Raw genomic sequence first — 17,769 nt, forward strand, 5'->3', positions numbered from 1 at the left:
CCTGAGCATTACACCACGTGTACTGGTAAACTCCATGATTTATGTGCGAAAATGCATCTATGAGTCCTAAGCCGCCGACTAATTGCAACAGGCCCTGGTTTACAGGCCTGCTCCCACTCCCATGACCGTCAATAGTGCAATTAAAGTCCCCCGCAATCACAAGGTTTGGGTTACTCACCATGAAATAATCGAGTCCTCTAAAAAATTCCGTACGGTCACCCCGGCGGACCGGAGCGTACAAGTTCACAATTCTGAGAACTGTGCCCGCTAGGTCCAACTCAACCGAAATAACGCGACCATCCCAATCGCGATCAAACCACTTTACCACGCCACGATAAGATGGAAAAATTATAATGCCAACTCCTGACCGACCGAAGGTGAGCCATGACTAAAAAATACCCTAACATGATGGTTCGCCTCTAAATTCCTAACAGCCTTCGCTGAAAGAAAATGAGTGTCTTGCAGCAAAAGAATATCAATGGAATGACTAGAAGCCCACTGTAATACTGAAAGTTGCTTAGTACAGCGAGAAAAACCCCTACAATTCAGCGTAGCCACAGAAAGTGCCATAATCTGAAATAATGCCCTCACAAAAACTACCATTACACGAATGTTGCTTCCTCTGAGACAACAGCTGACGCCTCTGCCTCCATGTCAATGTCACCATCATTTTGACCCCACGCTTCGTCGTCACTCGAAAGAGATACGTCGCTCGGGAACCAGCGACCATCATCTACAGCAGGCTCTTCCCGAGGCACCTTCTCGCCCCCTACTATGACGACTGCATCACAGTTGTCATGGTCACACTCATCCTCACTTGAGTCGCTCGGAAGCGGCGCGGAAACTACGGAGGACATCCCCGCCTCCACCCCATCCACTGTGTTAGGAGCGACAACAGCTGCAGGCTCCAATGCCACAGAACCCGCGACCTCCGACACTACATCCGCAGAAGGCGCACTCTCTGCTGGTGCAGACCCAGCGCCACCGGTCTCCGAGACGTTTGGAATGCCCACCACACGGGACTCCCAGGTTTTCACCGAGCGTGACTTAGCAGCATGATCTCCCCCACACCTATACGGCAGGGTTTCTCACAGGTGGCATGACCTACCTCCCCGCACCTAGAGCACACAGGCGCCGAGCAGGACTTTTTAAAATGTCCTGACTGCCCGCACCTAAAACAAGTTCTCCGCATGCCTCGGCAGCGAAATATAAGTCGCCTACCCCTAACGCGGATGAAGTTTGGCACCGGAGACTTCATTTCCATAATCACACGGCCGGTCTCTATGAAACTGAGTTCCGGATGGTCGTATGTCTCGCGGACAATGTCCTTTACTGTGCCATACTGGCCCAGCACTGAAACAATGTGCGCGTTAAGGGCAACCTCCATGGAGCGAATTTTTGCAACGAAGTTCGCGCGGCAGACTGCCACGCGCGTTCCGCCGCTAATTGTTCGCCGGCACCAGCTCCATGGAGCGAAAATCCAGCGGACGGCGTCGGGAAGTCATGCTGTGATGTCACTGTTGCCAGGGTATAAGGTGAAAGCTTAGTGAAATCAATTGCTCGAAAAAGTGCATTTAATGTCACAAATTTTGCAACTAAATCCAACAACTGTCTGAAAAGATGCGCCCAGTAACGTACCGAAATGCACATTCACTACTGCGAGAGGAAAACACGTTTCTTGGCAGACAATGCCTCACGTTCTAACGATGCAGTTGGCGAAACAGCGAGCAGACGACAGCATCCAGTTGCAAGAAGAGGACGATGACGATGATTCACGAGAGCAGACGACCACGTGCAGGCGATCTGGCATAGATTCGTAGCGGAAGAGCACTTTGATTGGTTCGTCTGCAGTTGACGCTTCCGGAATCGCGGACGCTGGGCGAAAATATCTGGCATGGGCAGATCGGCGGCGGACGCTCACATTTTTGACGCCTCGCGCAGGGCGTCAGACGCTGAGCGAAGTTCGCAGCTTTTTCGCTGTACATTCCATCTAACCGGTCCATCCATCCATACTAACCGGTGCCTTATAGACACCGTAACTACGGTGATGTTGGTTTCCAAAGAAACCAAAGGAATGACAACACCATCTACATCTACAGAGGCCAAACGTTTGAGAGTTGCAGCCCCTTGGAGAGACATAGCTTCGAGCTCAAAATCTGGCTCATCCTGGTGCTGAAAAGATCGAATACAGCCACCAGGAGCCTTCTTCACCAGATCGAGAAGGAATTCCACGCGTGACACTGCCGACGGCAGTGTTCAAAATCAGAACAGGGACAGGATCACTCACCGCAGCTCAGCTTCGTCGTGGTCGTCGTGGAGCAGAGAGTATATTGACACCAGAACGGAGGGTTAGACAAGGAGAGAAATAGAGAAATATATATATATATATATATGTATTGGCATCATCGTGAAGACCAGTCAGAGAAATAGAGAAAGGAAGAGAATTAGTGCGGCGATCGCCGCAAACGCGCAGTTCAAGTCCAGCCACTCTCACATATCATCAGTGCCAGTTATTCAAGTTCGCCGGTGTGAGGGAAGCTCAACAATGAACGTGTCCGTCTCCCCCTTTCATAAATGTTGATAACGGTGATATGAGGACAGCTATAAGCTTTAGTGCGCAGAAGGTGAAGAAACTATACATTTAAGAACTAAAACGACTATTTTGACACAGCTTCTGAGTAAAGCGACGTGAAAGTCGGCATAGGCTGAATGGATAAAAACATGATGGGTGAAAGCACCAGATACTGGGAAAGCTGACGTCCTAAAACTTGGCACACTGATATATTCGGCGCGTCATCACCATGGAAATGGGCTGAATGAAATCATGTAAAAAGTACGCATAATATTCAGTGAAAGGATGCAGCCACTGAATATCAGTGTCTCATCAAGTAGGAGAACTACCTATGGAAGTGGGCCCTGAAATTTAATTTAAAGAAATTTTATTTAAAAAAAATTTAAATTTATAACAACTGGCACGACTGAGAGAAGCTCTATACGCGGTTGGCAACCTCGGCTGACCACGGGCTCATTTGGAGATGACTCAATACAAAGGGCCGCACAGTGGTTGAGCATTGCTTGTCGAATGTCATCTGCGTCATTGAGAAGGGAGCGGTCCTCCGACCTACGATCGGCTATAGGCGACCTGCGCTTCGCTATAGAGGCGCCACTAGTTATTGCACTACAGCGTCGCTCGCTGAAAACGCACCCAGAGTCATGCTGTGGAGTGATGAGGCGTGTGTGTTGTGTTTGCGCTTAGGTATGGCTGAAATCTTCCATGATGATTTCTTCTTTTTTTTTTTTTTTTTTGCTTTCATGAGTTGACACACTAATAATAATTGGGAAATTTACACGTAAGGGGGGTCCGCAGCATGGCTGGCTACATATGCTGCACGTGCAGCCAGGTATAGGGCTGCGGAGAATTTGGAGCACCTATAGGGTGCTCAGCAAAAGCCTACACGCTACTACATGAGCTAACGAGACCAGCAGTGCACGAAATGGAAGAATCCATATCGTGCAGTGTTCCGCATATTGGGAATCTGTCATACTAACAACTCCTATTCCCTGCACTAAAATGAAAAACAAAAATATTGCTTTAGCATAAGGCTAAGCAAATTCATCAGTACAGGACACAGGTGGAATATGTCGCCCATGTGGGGCACAACTGTGACCAGAATTCGAGTATTCCGTACGTATTTTATATATATATATATACGTATTATTACTTGTGGTATATGGCACGCCGGGTCCATGTTATCTGCACTAAATCGAGGTGCCCCACTAAGAAGGGTGGCATGTCCAACACTTCGGCGTTCACTGTGGCGTTCATTGACGGCGGATGATCATTGACTGGACGTGTCCCCGTCTGCACGTGTCCCCGGAAATAGTCGTCACCGAGAATTACATCGCCTTTTTTGCACATGCTTCGGGAAGCCAGAGTATAATGATTTAGAAATATGTAGCCCAGCCACCGCACGTTTTCGAACTGAATAGTAACATGCCTCTTGTCAGCCGCGTCCACGACGTGATGTGCATGGCAGTAGGCATCAAGAGAGGCCGTGGATATATAAAAAGGGCTACACTCTTAGAAATGAACTTCACCGCATAGCACGCTCCTAGCCAACCATCATCTCGAATGATATCGTTATCTGTCCTGATTTGTTAGAAACCGGAGGAGTACGCCTTTTTTGTGACAATTATGAACAGCATAAGTGTCACAAAAAAGGCGTACGCCTCCCGTTTCAACAAATCAGGGCAGATAACAACAAAACGGACGGTTGTCCGTTTTGTGGCATGTCTGAGACAGCAGAACATTGTTTTCTTTTTTTCTTTTTTTTTTTTGCGATGCCATGCATATTACACTTTTAGTGTGGAGCAGAGTGGCGCAAATATTTGGGCTCCTAGCGGTTGATTGGGCCACCGTAAGGTACCTTTAGCCGTTGCCGGTCGTACACTGTTAAAACAGAACATCACGACATAGTACGCTCAGCCAACCTTCATTCCAAATATCATTCTGTGTCCTGATTGTTCAAAACAGGGGGAGGCGCCTATCTGGGACAACATAATCTGTCCCAGATAGGCGCCTCCTCCCATTTTCAAAAAATAAATACACAGAATGATATCATTCGTGATAATGGTTTGCTAGGAGCGTGCTATGCGGTGAAGTTCATTTTGAAGAGTGTATATAAAAGAGCCGAGTCGCTGTAAGCCAGCGGCGACAGCACTGCACAGACCCAAATAGTGACTGCTCACGGATGATATGTGCACGCTGCCCGGCTCTCACTGCCTGAAAAATAGCCATGCTCCCAACATCTGGGCCACCAAGGGACAGCTGGCACCGGCGAATCCAAACTTGGATGTTAATTTTTGAAATCAGCAATGCTAGTTGCATCCGCTCTGCGCGTACACTGTTCAAACAGAACTTCACCACATAGCACGCTCATAGCCAACCATCATTCCGAATGATATCATTCTGCGTATTGATTTTTTGAAAATGGGAGGAGGCGCCTATCTGGGACAGATTATTTTGTCCCAGATAGGCGCCTCCCCCTGTTTTGAACAATCAGGACACAGAATGATATTTGGAGTGAAGGTTGGCTGAGCGTACACCCTTAAAAATGAACTTCACCACATAGCACGCTCCTAGCCAACCATCATCCCGAATGACAACGTTATCGCCCTTGATTTGTTGAAAACGGGAGGAGGAGCCTATTTTGTGCCGTGCATAATGGACATGTATGTATATATGTATATGTATGTATATATATATATATATATATATATATATATATATATATGTGTGTGTGTGTGTGTATGTATATATATATATATATATATACATATACATATATACTTCACTGGCTTTGCACTGGGCTTTCAGTGAGTGAATTATCTCACCCTGACGGGAGGAATCACGTGTTACGTGACCTTCTGACGCCATCCACTCAAACGCTGCCTGCCTGCGTACTGCTGATGATGGCCCAACAAGGCCGAAACAGCTGTCCAGTACCGGCATGGCGACGTTTGAGTTACAAACATATGCTATAGTGCAGCCAAAGAGCTCCGGCTATTTTTTTCATATATATATATAATCTAATACGTTCGCATTTGGCTGGGTCACCCTGTGTAATGCAAAATCCTACGTATAAGGATCGTCCTTCTTGCTATTTTCTTGGGATCACGGTCTTAACTAGGCCTCACGTTGCAACGCCCGGAAGCCACGGTCCTGATGGGCTTAGATGGTCCCTGAAAGGGACGCGACCTTCGGTACTACTTTTCTTTCAATGGGAGGCAGTGAACAAATGCCCGTTCGTGGAATCCAGCCCTCTCCTTCCGATTTGTTTCGGTTTTAGTCTGTCCACTAACGTCATGATAGCGTTTCTCTGGTAGAGGTCTACTCGAACGCTTTGCATCTTACTCCCTGTGGGCGCACAGTGGTTCAGCTTCATTTCAATGGCAGCGGTTCTTACTTCCTCAATAAAATACTGTCATTGATTGAATATTACCTTTTATGGCAAAAAATGTCATTAAGGAACCGGAGAGAAAGCAAGAAAATATGTGGACGTGAGTCAAAAGAGAACTAAAAGTAACTTGGAACTTAAGTTAATTTGGCAAAGTTACCTGAAAAAGAAACGAGTTCCTCTGAAAGTTACCACGGCGCAAAAGTACCGAGTTAAGTTCCAAGTTACCAAAGAAAGGAACTTAGTTACAGTAACGAGTTACCTCGAACTCTGCCCTGTATACTCGCAGTATGGAATTAAAGTAGTTTGTGAGTACTTTTGTCACGAAATCTCCGCTTCGCCGTTCCAAGCACCACCCTCGATTTTGGAGAAAATTGGGTGTCACCGTAGCCCCCACGGAAAACGGTAACCAATGAAATGCTCCTAAGTTTGATTGACATGTCGAGCTTGTTTTAGGCTCCTCCTAATGACCAGACTCCCTTTTAATCAGGGTGTCGAACCGAACCCCAACTGAAAACCGTACCCGAACCGTTATTTTTGCCGGAACTGAACATGAACACTGTCCTGTACTGTGAACTGAACCTGTCTGGAACCGAAATTTTCATGACACTGTTGAATCCAAACCGGCCGAGCAGAACCGGAAAAAATAATAGCCGTAACCGCGGTTCGGACATAAAAGAAGTCCGAAGCCTCAAGCACCTCCCAATACCCGAACGGGGACGCGTTGGTATCCATATCATGGATTTTGCAAATTTTCACCTAGCGGTCAAACGAGGACTCAGCGCCTTTTTTAATATGTTGAAGTGCATTGTCCTTGTGAGCGCGGCGGCAAGAGCCCCACTCACGTGCTGCGGCGATCTGCTCTTCAGAGAGGAATCGTCACGCGGACGAATGAAGCAGGAACAGAGGAGGCCGGTTGAGTAGCTTAGTGACTCTAGTGTAGCTCTATAGGACGAACAACCGCTCAAAATTTCCCTTTACACGTGAGCAGTAAAAGTTAAACAAGTCTGAAACATGGGAAGTGGAGGACGGTGCCTGTTTGATTGGTCGTAGTTTGAAAAGTAAAAGTAGTTCTAATTGCTGGTAGTACAATTGTGTCGTGACACGTTGCCTTTGTGTTGTGGATTAACTGGTACACTTCTGTGAGCTCGGACGGAGCAAGGCTGGAAGACTTATTTTCGACATGATTCACGCTGCGAATGAAGTGTGCCGGCAAGTACCGCCGTCTATGTTAAATGCTGCCCATCTTGTTGGGCTTCCTTTAAGTGTATCTTGCTGGCACTGTGTGTGTCAACAAAAAAAAACAAGTTTTGGGAGATTTGGGAAGTATCAGGACCACACCACTCCATCAGTATGAACGCTATTTGGAAGTGTTCGTCCATAATCTCCTCTCTCTTGCTAAACGGCGTACCTGACCCCTAAAAACGTCAATGCAGACACAGCAGTAAGCTATTAGCCACACATAACCTGATCAAAAGTAGTGCTATGGGAGATATAAAATGGAAGCGTTGAACCGGTTCAGTTTTTGGCTTGGCCGAACCGGAACGAAATCCAAGCACTGCGAAAGCAAACCCCTCTTGACACTGGAGGGCAAACACAGAAAGCCTGTGGGTTCTATCCTGCAGCTGGTTATCCTGTTCAGAGACTTCCTTCTTTCAATATGCAAAGCTTTATTTTATGAGTCTTTCCTACTTTTTGTAACTGTGACTGCCATTTGGGAGTCCACCCTGTATGAAAAGGAACTAGGTGAAAGTACTCTACTGTTGGAAAGAATAAAGGGGATTACTTTCGCTGCAATAAATTCTCCTTACATCATGTGGAACTGAACTGCGGTTTCCAACAGTTACTCTTATCCTCCGGAGCTGAACAGTTTTCTTTGAACCAGAACACCTTTTCGTCAGACACCCTTTGTTCAGAGCGAGTTATGCGCTAACCAGGATGGACAACCTAGATATGTCAAACAAAGCACGATATGTCAAAGAGAGGGTCTTTATTGAGTGCTCCACATGCTTAGACAACCTTCTGAGCCAGCTCCTTCGCCTTGGCACGCTCCAACTTGGCAATACGAGCTGCTGACTTGTTGCCCAGAAGACCACCACCCCAGTGCTTGCGGATCTCCTCGTAACGATCGTTGAAGTTTGTCCTGATCGCTTCCACCAACTTCGAAAGTTGAGAGCGGTCCTCCCTGTCGAAGGGGCAGAAAAAGTTTAGCGAAGACACTTACCCGCAACGAAGCCACTTATGCGCCCCGTTCAGAGTTAAAAAGCTCGTATAGTTGTGGTTTGATTGAACATCACTGCTTTTCAGGATTAAACAACTCATCACGATCGATACGCTAAAGGAGCAACCTCGTAGAATACTCACGAGTTGGTCTGGGCAAGGGCGAGACACGTGCAGGTCTTCCTGCGCACAACGCGGCCCAAACGGGACTTGTTCTTGACTATGCAGTACGGGACACCCATCTTACGGCACAGGGCAGGCAGGAAGAGCACAAGCTGCGGAAAGAAAGCAGGTCCACCAATCAATGCAAGGACAATAATGCAATATTGTATCGAGACAGTTGCTGTCTAGCTAACCAAATTTTGTAGAATCTGGTTTCACTCAAATTATTTCACACAACCAGCAGCCATATAGTTTTCGAGAGTCAGGGTTCATACAGACAATTTGGCAAACATGTCTACAAGATGCTTGTAGGGTAAAAGTGTCCCTAGGCTTAGGGATTATATGAAGTAATTATGAAACAGCAAAGCAACATAACAGTTACAATTCTTCATATAGTGTGCAATATTCAGTGATAACCTTTGCTGGTTGGCAACAAAGATCGGAATGTATGCTTGGGGTTCTTTGTTTTTCAGGTTAAACCCCATCTTTCACAATAGTCCCCCGAACAAGTTCCCAAGAATTCGGGTAAAGCCCAATATCGACCCGAAATCCTTGCGGTCATTCATTGTCACTTGTCATTCTAGGTAAGCCGTCCGAAAAGTGAATCACAATGTTGCCATACCTCAAGGGGATCAACATCGTTGGCAATGACAACCAGCTGAGCCTTTTTCTGCTCTACCAGGGAAGTGACAGTGTTCACACCCTGCCGCACGACAGGCAGACGACGGGTTGGGACATCCTCCTTGCCCTTTGACTTTTCCTCAGCGCGCTGCATCAACCTCTGCTTCTTAGCCGCCTTTGTCTCTGGACGGTACTTGTCGAGTAACTTGAACAGATTGGTTGCTGCAAGAATGTTAAATCAGTTAGAGAAACAGTTCCGTAAATGCTCTGCATTCTCATACACTACAGAATTAAATGACTCAGAGAAAGAGAATGTCAACACTTAAGATTCAGGTGAAGAAATTCAAATGTTTTAAGACATCATGGTCAGCAGCTGTAATGTACTTCGATAAACATGACTGACCTGTTTGGCGATCAAGACACTGGGTGAACTGGTTGATCGGTGGGGGAACCTTGATGCGCTGGTAGAGGATGGCCCTTTGACGCTGGATGCGAACGTACTTCGGCCATTTTACGAAGCGAGTGAGGTCGCGTTTCGGCTGGATATCCTGGCCTGAATTACAAATTAACTCGCTGAGTTAAAGCACACATGCACACAGCTGTGCCCGACGAATATAGAAAACGAGCCGTACCTGTCGAGTTTGCTAGGGCCTAGCCAACTAAGGCATCATAGGCCACATGCCACAGGCATTCTAGCCTTACTCACCGATGCTGAAGTTACGAGGGCGCTTTTCAAACAACGGGTTAACCACCTTCTTCTGCTCTGGTTTTTTGGAAGACAGCGGGGCTGCTGCGATCTTCTTCTTCCCCTTCTTTCCCTTGACATTCTAGCGATCAAGACAAGAGTATGGAAATAAGCACGACGGCCAATGCTTGAATGGATCCACGAGGTAATTTATCTTGATGACAAGAAATAATTTGTGCCTTACCTTCTTCTGGACCATCTTTACACGTTGGAGACCAACGACAAGGCTTTACAGGTTATATTATCACGGATCACCGCAGATTACCACAGTAATCCAATGTGATGGAAAAGAAAATGGCCGCGCCGTACTGTGCTTTTATAGTGCGTTTACCGGAAACGGAAGTTCAACTTTCATCTTTCAAAATCAGTGCGCGACAACTGCTTGCAACGTTGATCAATCATTTTTAGCGTTTAATCTTCAGATATTTTTAGGTTGACGTAATTTTTGTTGTAAAACAAAAATTATGCAGTCCCTCGCACGCTAGTAAACTTGGCCCTGGTGGCATTTCGATGTACTAACGTCTACTGTTCGCTGTGGTTGTGGTGCAGGCAGTGCCGGTTTGTTCTAACTACAGTGCACTAAAAGTAGGATAGTTCACCAAGGTTTGACGACTCTACATTTTAGTAAAAATTTCGCGTTACGGAGCATTCAAGTGACATCGTTATAACGTGAAAACACCTAATTGCAGTATGGCTCAGCAGAAAGGACTCACTCAGAGCAAAGAAGCCCTCCTGAAGTCATACAACAAACGGCTCAAAGATGATATCAAATCCATGGTTGACAATTTCTCAGAAATGATCAAGTCTACGAGGGTCCCACTTGAGGAGGAGGGCCAGGTTCTGCGTCCATTGCAAGTGACTGAAGATCAGTACGAAATGCACGTTCGTGCTGCTAACATTGTGAGTGATTATACTATGAAAATCTACGTACCGTCTAATTCGTAGGAAACACCTCTTCTATGGCACATTATACAAAACATATTCTGTGCTTTTTTTTTTTTTTTTTTTTTCTTGTATATGCATATTCTGTACTAGTGCTATAGGTCCAGGTAGAAACAACTGTCTGAGCGCTTTCGCAGAAGTACCGCATTCACTGTTGTTCTGTCTGTTTTAGGTCCGAGCCGGAGAATCACTGATGAAGCTCATATCTGACATCAAACAGTACTTGATCCTCAACGACTTTCCATTCATCAACGACTCTATCGCGCAGAATAGTCAGCGGTACTGTGCGGTACAGATGGACTGCGATCAACGACTGATGGCCTTGCGGGACGACATGGCTGCAGAACTCTATGAACTTGAGGAAGAATACTACTCATCGTGTTATAAGTAGCCAGTACGGCTGTTAACGTGTATTCCGAAGTTGTAAATGTTCAAGTGTTATATGGTCAGTATGGAAACAGATGGCAAGACCCACAGAACCATCACAATATTAACGTGTATACTGGTACACTGACTGCCATTGTGAAGTAGCCCATTTAGGTCTGGTACTGAACGAAATCGGAGTACCCAACGACTACGAGCAATGTACCAGACGTGGGCCAAGACGTGGTGCACTGCGGGAAGCTACAAGGTCTGAACCCATCCTTGTCCAAAGTGTACCTGACCAAATATTTTTGTCTGTGACTGAGCCTCAACAAAGCACGTATTATTGCAAGAATGTGAGCCGGACCAATACAGGACCTGATAAATTATGCTATCGCAAGAAGTGGAATGTAACCTATTACAGGAGCAATTGCACGTCATAACCCTTGGATTTCCAAGGAATTATTTCTCACAGCTGTTGTGCCTACACACTTGGAAGTAGCAGAAAAATAAACGTATCAGCCATTTGCAGCATTCCACAGCGGCATTGACACTTCTTCATTTTTTTGTCACCTATCTAGTCTTTATTTTGGAAGTACTTAGACAAAGCTTAGCCCTAGCAGCAGTGTTTTAGATTTAATTTTAAAATTTGTTACATGCCTGTTTATTTCTAGACTGGCAAACAGAAAGATACACAATCTAAAAAATATATATATCTTGTAGAGCTGCATCCGCCATGAAAGTGAAGTGATGATAGTGTGTACGTCGATTTACCGAATAGCACAAAAGGTTTTGATGTGTGCAATTTATTTCCCGGAAACAAACTCGTAAACAGAGCTCCCTGCGTCCACCCTTAACTCACCAGTTCCCCCGGAGCTGCCGGATCACGACCGAGCCAGGAGCTATACGATACTTTTGCTGTTGCTTTGTTTGTTTGTTGCTTTCTGCGGCGTACTTTAATGTCAATTTCTACAATGATTATGACTCTATGGTGTGAATTACTTGTTATGGTGCATCTTACTGGCCTACTTAACAATTTTATAGGAAGAAAAGAGGGTGTTAAAAATGACTTCTGTGCTACTTTTAAGTCACATATTCGCGGACACTACCAACTACTCCCGTGGCGTAGTGGTTAGGACGATCGTTTTCCACGCCGAGACCTGGAGGTGACATAGATTCAAATCCTGGCACCGGCTTTGCTGTCTGAGGTTTCCCTTCGGTTTTCCGAAGACTTTACAGCACAGTTCCGCCTGGAGTCGGCCCAGGACTCATTCTAATCCCCCTGTTCCCCACTCCTTCCCTGCTGTCCTCTCTCCACTTCTGTACGTCGCTCATAGCCACAGTTGCTTCGCGGCAAACACGGCTAACACGGAAGTAGAAAAAAAAAATCCGGCCACTAAATTTAGCCAAATCTAGACGACAGAGCTCGTGGCGCGTGTAAAGCATTGCATATGCTTGTTAGCAACCACAAGTGAGAATAAAGTTTGCAATTGTAGCGTTTTCGAAGTGACCTTCCCCGACGAAGTTTATATGAGAATAATAAGGGTTTTACAGAAAATGCGCGGACCACTACAGTGCAACGCGTTGCTCCTGTGTGTTTGAATAAAGTTTTTTTAAAACTTAATTTGACGAAGAGTGCTAACTTGAGGGAATTTGGAGTCGCTAAATAAGCTTATTTAGTGAGTCTAAGGTAATTGAAATACGCACTGGTAGTCGTCCTGAACGTTCGGCGCTAGCAGACGACGCCTGCCTCACACTTTCGCAGTCTCAGTCTATTTGCCCATATAATTCCATGCTAAATTGCTTCGCTATATTGGAATGCTAAAATTGAGTACTTAACAATCCGCGCGTCATAAACTGTTATGTGATTGTACTTAGACCTGATATCACATTTTACGTTTAGCGCTATCCAACGACATCGCCATTCTGCTCTGCTTTGCGCGGGAGAAATAATTTGCACAAATCGCCCGAAAAACAACTAGACTTGTGTCCAGCCGTGCACAAACGATGCCTCAGATATTCCACGTGGTTCGCTGTCATCAGTGTGAAACGTTTCAGGTGCATCAGGTGAAAAAAGTAAACAAATGGGTGTGCAAATTATGCGGTGAAAAGCAGTCTGTAACGCGGGTAAGTGCATGTTATGTTCTACCAGCTGACCCAGGTTCCTGTTGTTGATCAGATGTTAGGTCTCCTCAGGAGTACGGAAGAGGATCTGGCAAGGAGTGCAGGATACACGTTCAGAACCTAAATTCGATGAGAGGCACACTATCACAGTCTAGTCTGAATGAACAGGAACAAACTGAAACGGTATGACACAATTTCTCCACTTCTGCGCTTTGGAGTTTAATGAAATGCAGTTGGAGTCGAGTACAATATTTAAAATGCACTGACATGTTGCTGTTTGTATTATTGTTGCATTGTATTACTGGCATTACTTCCCGCAAGTTTTGAGGTTTCATTGGCTTTATTACCCATGTTATTACCTATTTTTTTAAACCTCGGAACTTTAATATTGCAGAGTTATCAAGAAGAGTTGGTCCCTGCCGATGATGAGCAGGATGCCATTAATAGATGCGAGCAAACATCTACAAATACACCAGTGAGCAAGTGGAAGAAGTTCGTTGATAGCAGCTTTGAGCAATGCTCAACACTGAACCGAGCCAACGAGGTCCCATTCCCAGAATTTGTCGAATCATGCAGTGAACCAAAACACCAGTCATTGTTACACTGTGAAAACGTTGCTTCTGCAGATGTGCAGGAAACTGAAAGCATTCAAGAAGAAAACTATGACCTAAATGCAGGTGTGGGTTTGAGAGCATGCAGCACTTTGAAAAATCTGCTGTCACGTTCCAAGTTTTCCAGTCTCCAGCTCTGTGATGAAGACTTTGAGTTGTGAAATTTTCACAATTCCTTAGGTGTTGTTGCTGTCTGCATTCATGTATCTGCTTAATACAGTGGCAGCTGCTGTGCATGTGGGGTTCGACTAGCATGAACACCATAGGCATTGTTTCTGTATGTCAAAATCTTATTTGTGAACAAACGCACAGCCTCAGGGCAAAGACAAAGGAAGTGTGAAAGCTCAGAGCCGAGGCAATGTCTGCAACGTGTGTTCATGGGCGTTCTGAAACTGCAGTAATGTGGATATCAGACAAGTTAAAAGTTCATAATATGACCCGAGCTGCTCCTTAAGTTTCCTTGGCAGCGCGGAACCTTGTAATGAATAAAAATTTAGCTTCATGAACAATCAAAACAGTTGGTATCCCTTTGTTTGTATGCCTACCTCATCTTGCATAAAAATCGCGCTAGAATCCCACCCTGAAAGAACTTCCTTTAGCACCTTTAAGCACGTGCTGTAACCTTAAGCTCAGTTATCTACCATATCACGATGCACCATCCCCAAGCCACGTTATTTCGTAATGTTGCAAGTGTTGCAAATAGATAAGCATTTCGTGTTACCCCGCTCTTGGGGCGTCGATCCGTCCGCTCAGCAACGAGGGAAAAAGCAGCACAGCAAAATGAGCAAACAAAGAAGGCTTATTACCAAAAGAACAAGCACGTGCAACGTCCAGCCGAGACAACAACCAGGAACAGCAACCACCTTTTCGGGAATACCACTCCCTTTTAAAGCATTAACAGGAGCGCCCTCGCGGCGTTGTTCAAACACGTGCCTGCAAGACCGTCATCTGGCCCCTCATCTCTCGGCCTCAAACACTGTTGGCGCTATTCATGTAACAAAACCCACAACACAGTATACATAGAGCCACATAATTTTTTGGGTTAAGCCCACGTGAAACAATTTTTTCGCCAACAATTTGCATCGTCATCATTTCAGGTGAGCCCTGGAAAAATGAACTCAGCCATGTGCAAATTCAGTCGCCCACACGGGAGCTCAAGTACCACTAAATACTTCGCACTCAGCATTGCTGCTCGACGTCTTGTGTTTGTTTCAAATGTGAAAGCCTTTTTTTTTTAGGTTTCCAAAAAATGTTCAGAAAATTTGTTTCCTGATGGCTCCCCCCCACCCCCCGAAAGTAAAAAACAAATTTCAACGCATAATACTATTTTTACATAGTTCAATTGAACTCTACCTCACAGAGCTGCTATCACCGATAACAACCCCTTTTTTTATCAGTCACCAAGACCGTTCAGTCGTTGATCAACGTTGGTAGTTTAGGTGGTCGAAAGACCTGCTCCTTCGATTTAGCAAAAGGATATGTCAGACTTCACAGAGTTCCAGATGTGGATGATAGTTTGTGTGTGTTTGGTTGGGGTGTCTGTGACCAGAGCTGCTGAACTAGTGGGCATGTCGAAGTGTAGTGTTTCGTTGGTCACATCACAGGATGCGAAGACTCGCAAAACATCTGAAGACTGAAGTAGCTGCGGACGAAAGTCGAAGCTCGATGTCAGGGAAAGAAGAGCACTTTGTTTAACTGTGAAGACCAGCTGCATTATGTGCAAAAAGGGATCCCACTCAATATTAAGAAAAGGACGCGCGGTTGGTGTTTTTTTTGTGTGTGCAACTCCATGGAAACCACAAGGGTTAAAGGGACTGTCGCATCCGGAAAGGTATGTACAACAGCGATACGGTAACGTTCGGCACAGTTTCACGGTCTACTTGGCCACATTTCTTTTCCGAAAACAGCGTACTTATTCAATAAACGAACATTCCCTCTACAGCTAAGCCAGAACGACAGGTACGAGAATGGGAGCGCAGGTGGTTGTCTCCGAGGTCGTCTGCTTCGCATTCGTGTCGCTCGACACCCTAACTGAAAAGACCTCGGTAAATACACACACTCTCGCTTACCAGTGCGAGTGCTGACATGACCATGTTCCGTGGAAAACAGTGTCCACTACTAGCTGTCGAAACAAGAACGACAATAATAACTACAGGGTTAGTCTAGCAAACGTTACACATTTTGATCACATCATAAAAATAGAAGACGGGGTTCATCCAACACCAAACTTTGCACACTGGTAGCCATTTGTCCGAAGTTTTGTTGGAATTTTTTCTGAGTATTATGGTCCTGTAGAAGAAAAATTAAAAATCAAGCAAAATCTCGCCCCATGCATTTTCAATGGCCTATCTCACTCAAAAGCAGCCATTTTCCGCTCTGTGCGCTTCAGTTTCATTTCACCACACACAGGTGGCACTAGCATACAGAACAAGACAGGAGCAAGACGATTGGTGCATAACGTCGGAATCGGCATGTGACATCGTTGTAGGCAGCGCTACCTGTGTGAAGTGATGTGAATGTGAAGCAGACACAAGAAAAAATGGCGGTGTTTGTGTGGGATAGGCCATTGAAAATGCATGCGGCGAGATTTTGCTTGATTTTTAATTTTCTTTCTACATGACCATAGCGCCTACAAAAAATTCAAATGAAACTTCAGATAAATGGCTATCAGTCTGCCAAGTTTGGGATGGGCCAAACCTAGTCTTCTATTTTTACAGTGCGATCGAAATGTGTAACGTTTGCTAGAATAACCCTGTAGAAACTGTGTTCTACAGGCCAATCTCGGACCTCTCCGCGTTCTGCACTCCCACCCAGCGGAAACGCCACCTAGGTACAGAAGGAAGGCTCATTGCCTCCTCTCCCTCCTTCGCTACGTGGACGTATAAAGTCAGAATTCGTCTGCTACTGCTGCAATTCCCCGTTCTGCAAATTCAAGAACTCGCAAATGATTGCACCTAACTTTGAACCTGCAGACTTACATCTGTGGACAAAATGTGCAACACGCTCTTGAGAAGACACAGGACAGTTTTGTGCTCTATGTTACGTGGGGACACTCAAGAACTACTTGCAGACGACGGCGGTTCGTCTCCATGGCTACGACTGCTTCAAGGCACGTCCGTGATTGGCTACGGCCACTGAAAACACGATCCTGATTGGCTAACTCTTAGTTGTTACGTCACGTGGACGAGTGAGCAGGCTTTCTCTGTCTGGGTGGTGTTGCCAATGGTCGGACGCTAAGGTCTCTCTGCCGCTCCCCGATTGGCCTCGTCCGCGTCAAAGGGCGCTCGCTGATTGGCCTGGTCCACGTGACCTTTCCGGAGAGGGAATTTCGTAACGTTCTCAGCATCCGATGTCTATGCATTACATCAAATTGCACAGAAACTACTCCAGTAATTCGTAGGGCTGTGCAAATAGTGATTTTTGGGTTTGAATCAGATACGAATCGAATAGTACAATCTTCGAATGGTAGCGAATCGAATAATGTCGAATACTACGCACAAGTATGTGCTTATTGCTGTAAGCAAAAGTCCGCATTGAAACCAGGTGCTCAGTTGTAGTTTGTGAGACTCTGCAACTACAAACTATGTCCTGGCTAGCTTTGCTACACCAAGAAACTTAAGCCTGCAATCACTTGTACCGAGCAAAAGTTTGCACACCCCCTCTAAATGTTACCTTTAATTTGTGCTTCACATATTTCATTGATGAATACATTTGTGCTAGAATTGTCCCAAAAATTGTAATTCTGGATGGAATCTAGTGCCCACACAATAACGTAGCCCACCACGTGATGAAATCCCATTTTCTATGGTATCACAGCTGGTCCAGCTAAAGCTCGAAACAATTAAACTAACTTAAACTTCCCTGCCAACATTTGCTACAATATTTCTAAAAAGTGGCAATTTTCAGTGATCTCTCAAATCGCACTTTTAAACCATGCCCGCAACCCAGCACCGGCAGAAATGTAAACTGGGCTTCGCCTGACGCTCAGAGACGTGGGGAGAAGCCACCTTGCAGGACATATTTG

General features: G+C 45.5%; 2 protein-coding genes across 2 annotated transcripts; one reads left to right on the forward strand and one right to left on the reverse strand.

The window, feature by feature from the left end:
- Nucleotides 1–7,932: 7,932 nt before the first annotated feature.
- LOC135375139 (large ribosomal subunit protein eL8-like) lies at nt 7,933–9,999 on the reverse strand. Its single transcript, XM_064607863.1, has 6 exons — nt 9,890–9,999; nt 9,667–9,787; nt 9,364–9,513; nt 8,962–9,182; nt 8,322–8,452; nt 7,933–8,142 (listed from the first exon to the last, which is right to left on the reverse strand). The coding sequence occupies exons 1-6, from the start codon at nt 9,902–9,904 to the stop codon at nt 7,968–7,970; spliced, it is 813 nt and encodes a 270-aa protein (XP_064463933.1). The 5' UTR covers nt 9,905–9,999; the 3' UTR covers nt 7,933–7,967.
- Nucleotides 10,000–10,212: 213 nt separating this feature from the next.
- LOC135375140 (mediator of RNA polymerase II transcription subunit 22-like) lies at nt 10,213–11,546 on the forward strand. Its single transcript, XM_064607864.1, has 3 exons — nt 10,213–10,308; nt 10,395–10,605; nt 10,820–11,546. The coding sequence occupies exons 2-3, from the start codon at nt 10,396–10,398 to the stop codon at nt 11,036–11,038; spliced, it is 429 nt and encodes a 142-aa protein (XP_064463934.1). The 5' UTR covers nt 10,213–10,308; nt 10,395; the 3' UTR covers nt 11,039–11,546.
- The last annotated feature ends 6,223 nt before the right edge of the window (nt 11,547–17,769 follow it).

This window comes from Ornithodoros turicata, unplaced genomic scaffold, assembly GCF_037126465.1.
Source record: "Ornithodoros turicata isolate Travis unplaced genomic scaffold, ASM3712646v1 ctg00000829.1, whole genome shotgun sequence".
NCBI classification, from domain to species: domain Eukaryota; kingdom Metazoa; phylum Arthropoda; class Arachnida; order Ixodida; family Argasidae; genus Ornithodoros; species Ornithodoros turicata.

Excerpts from the sequence above, each read along its gene's own strand:
- LOC135375139 (XM_064607863.1), bottom strand. Across the intron at positions 9,183-9,363 it reads GTGTCTTGATCGCCAAACAG|CAACCAATCTGTTCAAGTTA; the intron begins GTCAGTCATGTT and ends ACATTCTTGCAG. Across the intron at positions 8,143-8,321 it reads GCCCTTGCCCAGACCAACTC|GGAGGACCGCTCTCAACTTT; the intron begins GTGAGTATTCTA and ends CCCCTTCGACAG.
- LOC135375140 (XM_064607864.1), top strand. The coding sequence starts at position 10,396 with ATGGCTCAGCAGAAAGGACTCACTCAGAGCAAAGAAGCCCTCCTGAAG. Across the intron at positions 10,606-10,819 it reads ACGTTCGTGCTGCTAACATT|GTCCGAGCCGGAGAATCACT; the intron begins GTGAGTGATTAT and ends TGTCTGTTTTAG.